This window comes from Podarcis cretensis (genome assembly GCF_951804945.1).
Source record: "Podarcis cretensis genome assembly, chromosome: 12".
Classification (NCBI taxonomy): domain Eukaryota; kingdom Metazoa; phylum Chordata; class Lepidosauria; order Squamata; family Lacertidae; genus Podarcis; species Podarcis cretensis.
This window is the reverse complement of record NC_137181.1, coordinates 40018125-40031541: the sequence shown is the minus strand read 5'-3', so window position 1 is coordinate 40031541 and position 13417 is coordinate 40018125. Positions and strand designations below refer to the sequence as shown.

Sequence of the window (13417 nt, the reverse complement as noted above, 5' to 3'; positions counted from 1 at the left end):
GCAGAGTCTGTAACCTGAAGCATCTGTAATCCGAGGTACCACTGTAGTTAAGCCACCCCAGGCCATTTATCTCAACATTTGTGTGCCTTTTCTACAATGGAAAAATCATACTAAAACCATAAAATTCACCAGAACATCACATAAAACCACAATCTGTACCAAAACACTAATTGGATTAAGCCCCATCTTTATCTGTGCAAGACCTAGTTAGACAGTGATTAGGACGTAACAGTTTGCCAAAATATGCTTTTATTAAATTATTTTACCTTTTTTAAAAAAAAGTTAAGCTTAGATAGTGAAACTATAATAGATTGCTATATAAATATGCTAGCAGCCATTGACCTGCTCTAAGAGGAAAAAGGGGTCATAGAATCATAGAATCATAGAGTTGGAAGAGACCACAAGGGCCAACCCCCTGCCAAGCAGGAAACACCATCAGAGCACTCCTGACATATGGTTGTCAAGCCTCTGCTTAAAGACCTCCAAAGAAGGAGACTCCACCACACTCCTTGGCAGCAAATTTCACTGTCGAACAGCTCTTACTGTCAGGAAGTTCTTCCTAATGTTTAGGTGGAATCTTCTTTCTTGTAGTTTGGAACCATTGCTCCGTGTCCGCTTCTCTGGAGCAGCAGAAAACAACCTTTCTTCTTCCTCTGTGTGACATCCTTTTATATATTTGAACATGGCTATCATATCACCCCTTAACCTCCTCTTCTCCAGGCTAAACATGCCCAGCTCCCTTAGCCGTTCCTCATAAGGCATCGTTTCCAGGCCTTTGACCATTTTGGTTGCCCTCCTCTGGACACATTCCAGTTTGTCAGTGTCCTTCTTGAACTGTGGTGCCCAGAACTGGACACAGTACTCCAGGTGAGGTCTGACCAGAGCAGAATACAGTGGCACTATTACTTCCCTTGATCTAGATGCTATACTCCTATTGATGCAGCCCAGAATTGCATTGGCTTTTTTAGCTGCCGCGTCACACTGTTGGCTCATGTCAGGTTTGTGGTCAACTAAGACTCCTAGATCAGTCTGGGTCAGACTACTGGTGAAATTCATGCATGCTTACTCTTGATGACTGCCATATTAAACGATGGTTTGCCTGTGATGGTTTGTGTGTGGTGAGACAGCTGTCACAGATAGAGTAACACAGAGAGCCTTCCTATCACTTTGCACCACATTTTAGCCACATTGTTTTTCATTGGAGCCTGCTCACACTTTTAACTGCAAACTGGGTTGTGTGACATCAAGAGCCCTTGTCACAGTTCTTAGGCTGCGGTCCTATTACACAATTACCAGGCGTTAAGTCCAATGAATTCATTGGATTCATGAGTAAGGGTGGGGCTTACTTCTGTGTTAAGACTAAACTGTAAGTGGCACTGTCATTTCTACAGCTATTCCTCCCTAGGTATGGGATTATGGAAAAACGTGTGTGAAAACGGGTTGCTGTATATGACCAAGTCTGCATCACCTGTCAGCCGCCACTAGCAGAATGTCACAAATCAGCACCCCATAACAGCAGAAAAAGCTGCCCGCAAGGCTGTTGTGGGCAGTTTGCAGCCTGATTTTCACATGAATTTCTTCACAAGTTTTTCCGTACCCAGGAATGAAAACAGTGGCTATTTAAAAAGTGACGAGCTGTTAAAATATGTACACAAATGTACAAATGAGGCCTGTGTTAACCAAACCACACTTTAATATACAGAAATCACTTGTAACTTCAGTACCTTCCGAAATAAATACTCTGGATTCAGCATTTATTTTCAGTTTTGTTCAAGTTTTTTAAAAGCTTTCCGATGAACATTCAAATGATGGAGCTTCGCATAAGCTTCTGCTATGTATTCTCAAAACCAGATGTGTATGGTTATAGTATCCAATAACTTTTGAGAGACTTGCAGAATTTCATTCCCCATATTAGCTGTGCCATTAGAAAAGAAACGAGTTTTCCACCTCTGCATAGTCAGGGATTTGCTGGTCGTGCTTTTAATAACAGCTTTGCATTCACTTTTCCAAATGCTAATAATAATAATAATAATAATAATAAATAATAATAATAATAATAATAATAATAATAATAATAATAATAATAAACAAACCATTCTAGCCATTCTAAAACTACTGGCTAGAATACACCCAGAAGTTAATATTTGTCCAATAATAACAACAATAATGTAACTTGGAAGAAAAATCTTTAAAATACTCTTAGGTTTTTTTTGGGTGGGGACTTTAAATAGTGGATGTAATATATGAGAGACTCAGTGTTTGTAAGCTGAAGCTTTACTGAACTGGTAATGCCAATTTCCCTCTTCTTGGGAGTAAAGAGCTTTCTCAAGTTTTCCAAGACCCTATTGGCATCCAGCAGGTGCCTTCACGATGCTTTTTTCAGCATCTGCTAAAATCAGTTTTCTTTAGAGCAGACCTTCCTATCCAGATATGTAGAATGTTTGTTTACATGTGTTTTAATATTTTTATCACTTATTGCTGATATTAATATTATTTGAGTATTTTAAAGAGCTGTTTTTGCTGATCATTTTATTGTTTTGGCTTTCTTGTAATCCGCTTGGAGATTTTTCTTTATAATAAATTTTATTAAATAAATAATGCATTTTCTATAAAAAAATACAGCTGGGAAAATGCTAGCAATGTTTTATTGGCAATGCTCTGTAATCAAATAGAGAATAATCTTCTCGTGAAGATTATCAACCATGCTGCTATATATATGTGTGTGCCTGTAAAAAAAAATACCATCTCAGTAGTATCTCTCTTTTTCCCCTCTCCTTCTGTAGCTGAAATGGATAGCCTTTCTGAACTATCCCAACAAGGTGCCAACCACGTCAACTTTGGACACCAACCAGTCCCAGGGAACACAGCTGAACAGCCTCCATCCCCTGTTCAGCTTTCTCATAGCAGTCAACCACCTGTTCGGACCCCACTTCCAAACCTGCATCCTGGACTTGTATCTACTCCCATTAGTCCTCAGTTGGTAAATCAGCAACTGGTAATGGCCCAGCTGTTAAACCAGCAGTATGCAGTGAACAGACTTCTAGCCCAACAGTCCTTAAACCAACAGTACTTGAACCATCCTCCTCCGGTCAGCAGATCCATGAACAAGCCGTTGGAGCAGCAGGTCTCAACTAACACAGAGGTGTCTTCCGAAATCTACCAGTGGGTGCGTGATGAATTGAAACGAGCAGGAATCTCGCAGGCAGTTTTTGCACGTGTGGCATTTAACAGAACTCAGGTTAGACTTTTCTTTAAAAAAAAAAAGCAAGATTATTATTTATTTTTTTTGCCCTCTCCCCTGTTCATTATTCTATTATTTGCACAAACTTAGACTTGCCGCGATGGATCAATGAAACATTGGTAGATGCAAAATTGGTAGCTTCTAGGAAATGTACTAGGAAATTATGACCACATTTAGCTGGTTCTCCTGCGTACCCCCCCCCTTTTTTTTTTAATTAGTAACCATGGTTTGGAGAGGTAAACAGTTAAAAAGTACAACATCTTAAAGGCCTTTAAAGCATACTTTTAGTATAAATAGTTTCTATTATTCCCAGACTTTGGAACGTAAGTTAAAATTACACAACAGTGGGCCAATAGGCACATTCAGCCAGAAGTAGCTCACTTCAGTCATAAAGTGCTTCGCATCTATAATGTTTGCATTGCCTAGTCAATTCATTTGTTTAATGGGCACTGACACATACTATGGCATTAGTCGTTGTACCCGTTATGCTTTGGTTGCAGACTATTGGGGCAGCTTTGAAAATGAACAATTAGTGATGAAGCAAGAGATGATGTTGCTGCTACATCTCCTGCCCAGGGTCATCTTGGATGTTGTTGTGTAAAGTTGAGAGAGAAATCCAATAAAAGAGTAGGCAGGAGATGAAGCAATTGTAACCTCTTCTGCTGCACCAGTAGTGTTAAAGCAGGAACCTGTGTCCTGTACAATACTGTTGGACTCCAGTTTCCATCGTTCCTATTTGCTATGCTGATGGGAATTGGAAGTACAGCAAAATCTAAGAGGGTCTGCTCCCCATGTGTTGAAAGAAAAGGGTAGATTCTGCATATTGCAACTGGCAGCCCTAATAATCTTTTCCACTGCCATCCTTGAGTCCACCTCCCCCAACCCACAGAAGCCGAGAAGTGTTCATGAAATATTTGGAACACAAAAATAAATAGCAAGCTTCAACAAGGTTACCTCATCATCCTGAAGCAGTGTTCTGCCATTTTGTGACTCCCCAACAAAGAAACCAAAGGAGAGGAAGAGTGGACCAGACTAGATCAGAGATGCCAACCAAACAGGAGAGATAGGAGCGCACAAACTGGCGCTACCCATAAAAGAGACCAATGAATTATGATAGACATACATTATAAATGGTAATATGTGGTATCAAAACAATGTATGTAAACAGTCATAATTGGCAAAAAATGGAGATCACAGATGCCTAATGAAAAGAAAAGCCAATTATTCCAGCTACTGAAATATCTGCCCAGGATACAAATCCTGCAATGAAGAATTTTTTTTTACAAAAACATTACCAGTTCCAATGGGAAACTGTTGCATTTCGATTTGGATTCTTCTTCTTTGATTTCATGTTTGTACCCCACATACTTTTCCAAAATGAAGCCCAAAGCTTTTAACAAGAACATACCAAAGTAAAAACAACAATATCAAAAAACCCGCAACCAGGCAATATGAACACTTGCCTTAACTATAAAAATGCTGGAGTAAACAATCAATAAAATTAATTTTCAGTATCTCAGGCAGCATCAGTTCAATTAATAAACAATGCAAAATTTATAAACTGAATATATTTTGAAAGTACAAAGATTTCACTAAATATAAAAGGGATAATGCCGCACATACTTTCATCAGAAATACTTAAAATTAATTAGAAAAATCTTTATATACATGGAGAAGTTTCTTCATGCATTGCAACACTGTTTTGGTCTTTGTAATCTACATTGGTAGCCACAAAATAAATAGAATAATTATGAAAGAATTAGAAAGCATAGGGCAGGGGGGGGGGCCCTCAGAATGCTCAGTCACTCATTCCTAAACTGCAAATAATTTCACAGCCAAGCTGATGGTGTCCTTTTCTTGAAAACCTAATAAACTTATTCAATAAAATAAAAAGCTTCTGAGTAGAATATACATTCTAAATATATATTCCATATATTAAATTAAAAATATATGGAGAGGGGAGGGTAGCAGGAATGAATTGCCTCCCCAAAAATGTTGATAGCCCTTTTAAAGGGGTGCCAAGTTCTCCATTTGAGTGTTCATCTTTCCCGTTTTTGTGGGTGTACCTCTGAACAACATTCTGTTTCATTAACTTCTTTCCCTTTTTTTGGTAGTCGGGGGCTGTATGCTTCCCCCTCTCCAGTGAGCTACTGTACCAGAAATGGCACATACCCTCCTTACTTGAAACAAACAAAGGTTGTGTCACTGGTATGGGCACCAACCTCATACTGTAGGATAGTGGTGGGGAACCTGTGTTCCTCCAGATTTTATTGGATTTTGTCCTCCCCCCAGGCCCAGCTAACATTCCCAGTGGTCTGTTGAGTTGTAGTCCAACAACATCTGAAGGGCCACATGTTCCCCATCCTTGCTGTAGATTGTTTGGACATTGGACGTCCAAGAGTAATCTCTGTAGTCTGTATCTGTGAAGACCTCAGGAGCAGTCTTGATGCCAGATTGTAGCATGCCAGAGGTATAGTTTTTACTTTGACTGCTCCTTCTCAAGTTCTGACACAACAGCCCAGTTGTTTCTAAGGCTCCAAATGAGCACAGATAGTTCCACCTAGCCCTTCATTTGTTTTCATTAATCTTGCCTCAAACAAAATATTCCCCACTTTTTATAAAAGAAAAATATTCATAGGACAACCATGATAACCCCATTTTAGTACAGGTTTTAAAAGTCCAGTTTTTCACTTTAGATTTTTTACTTCATCAGTGCAAATCAATGTTTGACTTATTTTTATTGCACAAACTATTAGCAAGGTCCACCAGCCTGAGCTTTGGAAAATGTAACTGCTTTTATTCTTGAGTCGCTCAAGACTCAAACAATGTGAATTGAAAATATTTGTGATTATTTCCAGCTCTGTGACTTCTGCTGAAATGGAGGAAGGGTTTTTTGGTAATATTACATCTGCTGAATTTTAATTAAGTTGAATGTGTGTGAATATAAATTGTGGGATATTTCTGTATGGAATTTACGCTACGGACTGAAGTTATTTTTAAATTGTTCTTGGACAACCAAGAACTAGTTTCACTGAAAAAAGCAGTTCCGATTAAGGGAGTAGTATGCTTTTTAAGAGCTTAAATTTTTTGGCTAGTGCACAGAAATTCACTAACAATTGAAGACCATGCAAGTTAGGATAGCCTTCCCCAGCCAGTCTTGTGGTCTGCAGATGTTTTGGGCTATAATATCCATCAGCTCTATCCAGCATGCCATCGGTCAAGGATGATAAAAGTTACAGTCCAACAACATCTCGAAGGCACAGGATTGGGAAGAGTGCCTTGCGATTTTTGCTTAATCAGTAGCTCTCATTTTACTAGTGTGCATATGAATTTTTCTGTAACACTCTTGTCAAAAAGTTGATGTTGCCATATTCTGGGACACATTCATGCATATTTCAGTTGGTACAGACCATGATTTCTGTAATATATATTCCACCATTCCAGAGACGGTGGTTTCCACTGGACCTTGTACAAATAAGGGGCAGGGGAAATATATTTTGTTCTTTTGTGTCCCACTTAACTGTCTTATGTCTTTTCCCTCATTTTTTTACATAAAAAGAAACTTTCATGCAGCATTTTAATGTAAAATATATTAGTAAATAGAGGGTCTATCTAAAAATCAGCTCTGTTAAGGCAAGTTTACTATTGTTTCAGATATTATGTGTAATACAAGGAGCTGTTTTATACAGAAGGAACAGTTATTTTTTATTTGTAAGATTTCTTAGTCTTTTTGTTCATACATGCTTCTGAAGCAGCTACTGATGTTTCTACTAAGCATGTCTCTTGCTTATGCTCCAGGCTTCTACATGTATATATTATTTCACATATTTTAAATCTCCAAATATGATGGGTTGGGTTTGGGTTTTTTTGAAAGTTTCATTTCTGAAATTGTTATCTGTTAATTTCTCGATTTTACCCTTTCCCATGGCACATATTAGTCTCTCTCTCTCTCTCTCTCTCTCTCTCTCTCTCTCACACACACACACACAGAGAGAGAGAGAGAGAGAGAGAGAGAGAGAGAGAGAGAGAGAAAGAAGCTGCAGCAATTCCATTAATCATTATTTTATTGTTAAATAGTACAGTAAAAGAGAAGAAATGCTTTTGGATATTTAAGGGGGGAAATCAAACTTTGAATTTGCACCAACTAAACATTTTTCAATGTGTGTCCCATAAACTGTGCTCCATACAACAACCGCAGTTTAAGAGAGACCCCTGAGTATAGGGCAGTATATAAATTCAATAAATCATCATCATCATCATCATCATCATCAATAAGAAGAGAGTAGTACATTGTTGAAGGATCTAGGAAATCCTCTTGGAAGGTTTTAAATCCTTTCTTTTGCTTAGCAGTGACATTGATTAGTCTTGAGGACTTCCTTCTTGAAAATACATGCTTGGGAGGAAAGGTTCCACTCTGCCATGTTAAGCAGCAGGCTGGATCTCCGCTAACAAGTAGATCCGTTTTCAGGTTCCCTAGCCTGCTGCTTGACACAAACAACATGGGAACCTACTTGCAAGTAATTAATGTTCCATGCTTCTTCCATTGGGACTTCGAAGTCTCAATGAACTGCAGGGCAGTATATCCGCATAAAATGAGGGGTGTTTGAATATGGGGAGCGGAGAGCATTTGCAGTTTGGAAAGAGAGATTTTGTAGATGCCCCTTACCCCTAAACAGCTTCAATTTTAAAGAAATAACATGCGGGTACTGCAATGCCCATGCAGTAATTTTAAAGCCACATCAACGGTTTTCCCACACCACCCAGTTAGGCTTTCTTCAATTCTTCTTTCCTCCTTTTCTCCCTTGTCTTTGGCACGCTGCTTATTTTCCAGTAAAATGAAGAATGAAGATGGATTATTCAAAATTGATAACAGTAATGGACCATCCTGTAATGTTTTATTGAATTTGAGTTCTGTAAATTATGTGGTGGAGGGAAATTTGCCTGCTTAAGTATAACAGAAATTGCCACTGTGTTCGTATAATTCTTCATAGTGTAATTTAAGCAAAAGCACACTACCCATATCACTGTTTGAGTAAAAGGTAAAAAGGTGCTATTACACTATCATGACAGCTCTCCTCTCGCTAATAAGCGACAAAGATAAATGTGTCTGCTTATAACTTACTTGGCAGGACTCCAAACTTGCGGGTGGAGTTTGAAAATAATCTTCCACCTGGATATGAGATTTCAATCCATTGCAGTAAAGACAGCATATGAGGATGTTCTGCATATTTGGGAGCAAATCATATTTTTCTTCAGAGAGCTTTGAAGTTCCAGGAGCCTGATAAAATCTATCTGAATCAGTGATTACGTTCAAAGAGCAGACAAACTGGGGGCCAGACAGGCTATGTTTTAGTTCATACTGGCAGACACTTTCATTTATCTCCCTATTTTAAAGAATTCTTAATTAGCTTTTGAAAGCACTGAAACTTATTGAACATATTTGTGCAATTACTAATGAAATATACTTGAATGATTTGTAAAGATTATGTTCATTTTTTTGTGTGATGTGGCTGTGGCTTAAATTGACTTCTCCTGTAAGGGGAAAAACAGACCTCCTAAATTAGCACATCTAAGCTCATCCACTTTTTCACTCATAGCAAAAGTTTAATAACAGAATTACAATACATTGACAAATTACTTTGACTGCATTAATGGGGTAATCGCTGGTGTAGCTGGTTGCAATATAATCACTGTAGTAATTATGCTTATATCTTATTTATTTATTTAATATTATTTACAGACCACTTTCTGCAAAGTGGCATTCAGTAAAAATCAATAAGAGCATTTATTTTTTTAAAACAACAGGAATAAATCAGTAAAACCTATCAGCTACAGCCCATATGACTAGAAAACTGCTAGTTTATTGCAATAAAGAAATGGCATAATTTAAGACTTGGGCATACCTCCTTTCAAGACAACCTCTTCTGAAGGGAGTGTTGTGTAACACTTAAGCCAGCCTTTCTCAACCTTTGGTCCCCAGATGCTACTGGATTACAACTCCCATCATCCCTAACCGCTGATCCTGTTAGCTAGGGATAGTGGGAGTTTTAGTCCAATAACATCTGGGGACCCAAGGTTGAGAAAGGGTGACTTAGACTCTAAGCCAGGGATGGAGGGCCAGTGGCCTTCCAGATGTTGATGGACTGCATGGTTGCTTCCACACAGGCCACTCACTTCTAAAAGGGCATCTGCAATATATTTTGAATAAAACTTCCCTTTCCCATGTTTTCTTGATCGGTTTCCACGCATACACACCTGAATTAGCTGCACGATTTCTACATCAGTGTTTCCCAACCTTGTGCCTCCAGCTGTTTTTGAACTACAACTCCCATCACCCCTGACTAGCAAGACCAATGGCAAGGGATGATGGGAATTGTAGTCCAAAAACAGCTGGAGGCACAAGGTTGGGAAACACTGTTCTACATGACCTATCACTCTGCTGCACTGGCATACTAGATAGCTGTAGCCATATTCTTCTCTATAGATTGTCTCTCCACCCTAGGATTTAACCCTCCCTTTACCAAATAGCATTGGCTTTATATCAGTCTTCTCTCGTCCCACAATTGCAGCCAGGGGGAAAATCATGACTGACTGCATAGTGATGGTGGGGGAGTGATCCTATTGAAAACCACCACCCCCCCACTTGACATTTGGTGCTGGAGAAAGAGGGTCTGCCCACTGGCTACAGAATTTAGAAGTATGGAAGCAAAATTGCTTTTCCATTTCTAGCTTAAAGCTGAAAAAGCAAGATAGGGTGGCTGTCATTGTCCGTGTCCAAAAGTATTCAAGCTCCCATTAGGCATAGCCAACTTTATCAGTGGTCAGGGGTGATGGGAGTTGTAGTCTGGCAATATCTGGAGGGCCACAGGTTTCACATCCGTGCTCTAGGCCATAGTGGGCATAGCGGTCAGGAAGCAAGAAACCTGTTGTCCTTCTCAAGGGCAGACAGACATGGGGAACTCCTAATCCAGTGCTACCGGTGATCTGATTACATTTGGAGATATAGACATTGTCATTATCTATACCTCCCCACTGTTCACACTGTCCACACATCTCATTCCTTTTACTTAAAGAAACAGTAGTTGAATAAATCAACATACAGTTGTACCTTGGAAGTCGAACAGAATCTGTTCCAGAAGTTCATTCGACTTCCAAAATGTTCGGAAACCAAAGTGTGGCTTCCGATTGGCTGCAGGGAGCTCCTGCAGCCAATCAGAAGCCACAGAAGCCCCGTTGGATGTTTGGGTTCCAAAGACCGTTTGCAAACCAGAACACTCACTTCTGAGTTTGCGGTGTTTGGGAGCCAAAACGTTCAACTCGCAAGGCGTTCAGGAGCCAAGGTACGACTGTATTGGGTAGTTTAGGTATAGAACATATGACAATCTGAGTAGTAATATACCATATTTTTCGCTCTGTAAGACGCACCAGAGCACAAGACACACCTAGTTTTTGGAGGAGGAAAACAAGAAAAAAAATATTCTGAATCTCAGAAGCCAGAACAGCAAGAGGGATCGCTGCGCAGTGAAAGCAGCAATCCCGCTTGCTGTTCTGGCTTCTGTGATAGCTGCGCAGCCTGCATTTACTCCATAAGACGCACGCACATTTCCCCTTACCTTTTAGGAGGGAAAAAGCACGGTAACTATCAGTCTTACAAAATGGCTCTGGCTGATTCTCAGTAGATGAACTTGGGATTTCAAGTACTACTTTGTGTGTTTGGAGATTGTAACTTCTTGGGGATAGGAAGATGTTGGTTTCTTTTGAGTATTCCATGTACCATCTTAACAGAATATTATCTGGGTATTTAATTTCTTCCACAGTAGCTGATGCCATCAAGTTTTTCTCCAACAAACTTGATATAAGCTTTGTCTCCTCTCTTTAAATGTGGCAGTTACTGCTTTGAACTGGATTAGTTATAGAATGCTCATAACATCTCTTGGCTTGCTAATTTGAAGCAGCAACTTTTTCCAACTCAGGCCTTTTTGGAAAGAAGGTTCTTCTCTAGGGTTGGAAAAGTATTCTGATTTGTCTTTCCATGAGCAATTTGCTGGACTTTATCCAGTAGAATCAATAGTGTTGACCTGAAGTTTAAAAGAGCAAGTACATATGTCATTTCCCCCCTCAAGATTTTCATTGCAGTCTGTACTGCTCATTGTCTTTTAACTGTTGGTAACATAGCAAAAGTTATAAGATGTCCAGAATGACTGAATTCAGTTGCTGCAAATTGGATTATATTTTAGGCCATGAATTAGGTCTGGAATTCCAAAGTTATCAAAGATATTATTCAGTCATACAACAGCACTGTGGCAGATAATGCCAGGCAAGGGAGTATTTCAATATACCTTTAATAGTAGTTAGTGTCTGCCAAATAATGTCCATCTCCCAATGGGGTGTAGTGATGAAAGATTCTGTTGTGATGATCTGTTTCTTCTAAAACAGTCACAAGATAATATTTTGGTTTTTTCTAGTATTGTGCTATCCGCATGGCTTGTTCACAACTTGTGATTATACTTTTATCCCCTTTGTGAACAAGGTCTAGGATTCTAGATTCAGGTAGGTAGCTGTGTTCGTCTGACGCAGTTGAAATAAATAAAAAATTGTCCAGTAGCACCTTAGAGACCAACTAAGTTTGTTCTGGGTATAAGCTTTCGTGTGCATGCACACTTCTTTAGATACACAGTGCTACTCTCTTGCCAACCTAGCAATTCGAAAGCACATCAAAGTGCAAGCAGATAAATAGGTACCACTCCAGCAGGAAGATAAACAACGTTTCTGTGTGCTGCTCTGGTTCGCCAGAAGCGGCTTAGTCATGCTGGCCACATGACCTGGAAGCTGTACGCTGGCTCCCTCGGCCAGTAAAGCGAGATGAGCGCTGCAACCCCAGAGTCGTCAGCAACTGTACCTAATGGTCAGGGGTCCCTTTACCTTTAAGGTGCTACTGGACAAGTTCTAGGATTTCTTTCTTCATAGATTTTGGTACAATCAATACAGTTCCCATCTGTTATCAGCCTTTCCAATTTGCTTACTTGCCAATGGTCAGCAAAGTGCTTTCTAGTCATCTCTGAAACATTGCTAAGGTTTAGGTATTTAGACCATCTCAGTGTGATATATTAGAAGACTTCTTGACATTCCAAATCTCTGTGAATAGTAATCTGGATCTGACAAAGAAAAGCATGTACATTATGATTGTATGTTTGACATCCCCCCTCTTAACTTGAAGGTGTATGCTTGCATTGTGGGACTTTGTGACAAGATGTCTGCCATGGCAAACACTGGATGGCTTTGTAGTGATACTTGGTCCAAATATTTTCATGTATGAAGGTCATCAAGTGTTTATGGTCTGTGAAGAGCTTGGAAGAACATAGTCTATATAGAGACGTGTGTCTGTGTGTGCCTGCACGCTAGTGATTTCTGCCTTCCATTTTTTAGTGGAAAAGCAATTGGCATGTTGTGGAAAAAAAGCAATGCAGGAAAGAAGTTACAAACTATATGCTGAAATTTGTTTGCAGTAGGAATCCAGCTACAATCAGTACAACTAAGGTTTGCTGCACTTACTCCTTTCAATGTGTTTTAATAATTGGTTTCTCCAAGATAGTACTTATTACCCACTTTCCCAGTATGTATTTATTTCGCTTTTGCCAATAGTGGGCTATTATATCTCTACTTAGACCAAAACATAAAATCATTGTATAAGTTCTGTATGGATTTAACACATTTACTGCATTATTTTGACATGACTATAGCTTTTACTTCTTTTATATGTTAATATATGCTATGTTTTGTTATAGATTATCCTAATATTTTTTGCTGAGTTTTCTGTTTGCAACTTGGGGCTTCCTCAGTAAAGTGGGTTATAAGCAATACATAAAATAAAGTTTTTCTGCTTCAGTAAGAATTATGGAGCAGAATGCAACTGACATCAATTCTGAACCATGCACTCCTCCTAGTAATGCACACACAAATAATTTTGAAAAATGAAAATGGTCAGAATGTAGGTACAAAAAAATTCATGGTGTATCCAGCTGACCACAATATAGAGCCCCAGTATCAAGCTACTCTAGTGATGGAAGTGCAGAAACAGTTTTTCTCCTCTGCTGTTGAATCCTCTCAGTATCATCCAGCAGAGCTTTTCTGAATATTGTGAGATCTTTTGAAGTCTAGCCCAGGAGGAATTTGGTG

The 13417-nt window shown here is 39.2% G+C and overlaps 1 protein-coding gene across 24 annotated transcripts in view; it reads left to right on the top strand.

The window, feature by feature from the left end:
• Window positions 1–13417, top strand: part of SATB1 (SATB homeobox 1) — a 121968-nt gene that overhangs the window by 59204 nt on the left and 49347 nt on the right. For 19 of the 24 annotated variants that reach the window (XM_079947254.1, XM_079947250.1, XM_079947258.1 and 16 more), the window contains 2 exons: window positions 2784–3238; window positions 12668–12778. In XM_079947254.1, the coding sequence (XP_079803380.1) occupies window positions 2784–3238; window positions 12668–12778 (566 nt within the window). The remainder of the gene's footprint in view (window positions 1–2783; window positions 3239–12667; window positions 12779–13417) is intronic. The other 5 variants (XM_079947252.1, XM_079947248.1, XM_079947246.1 and 2 more) reach the window with 3 other exon arrangements.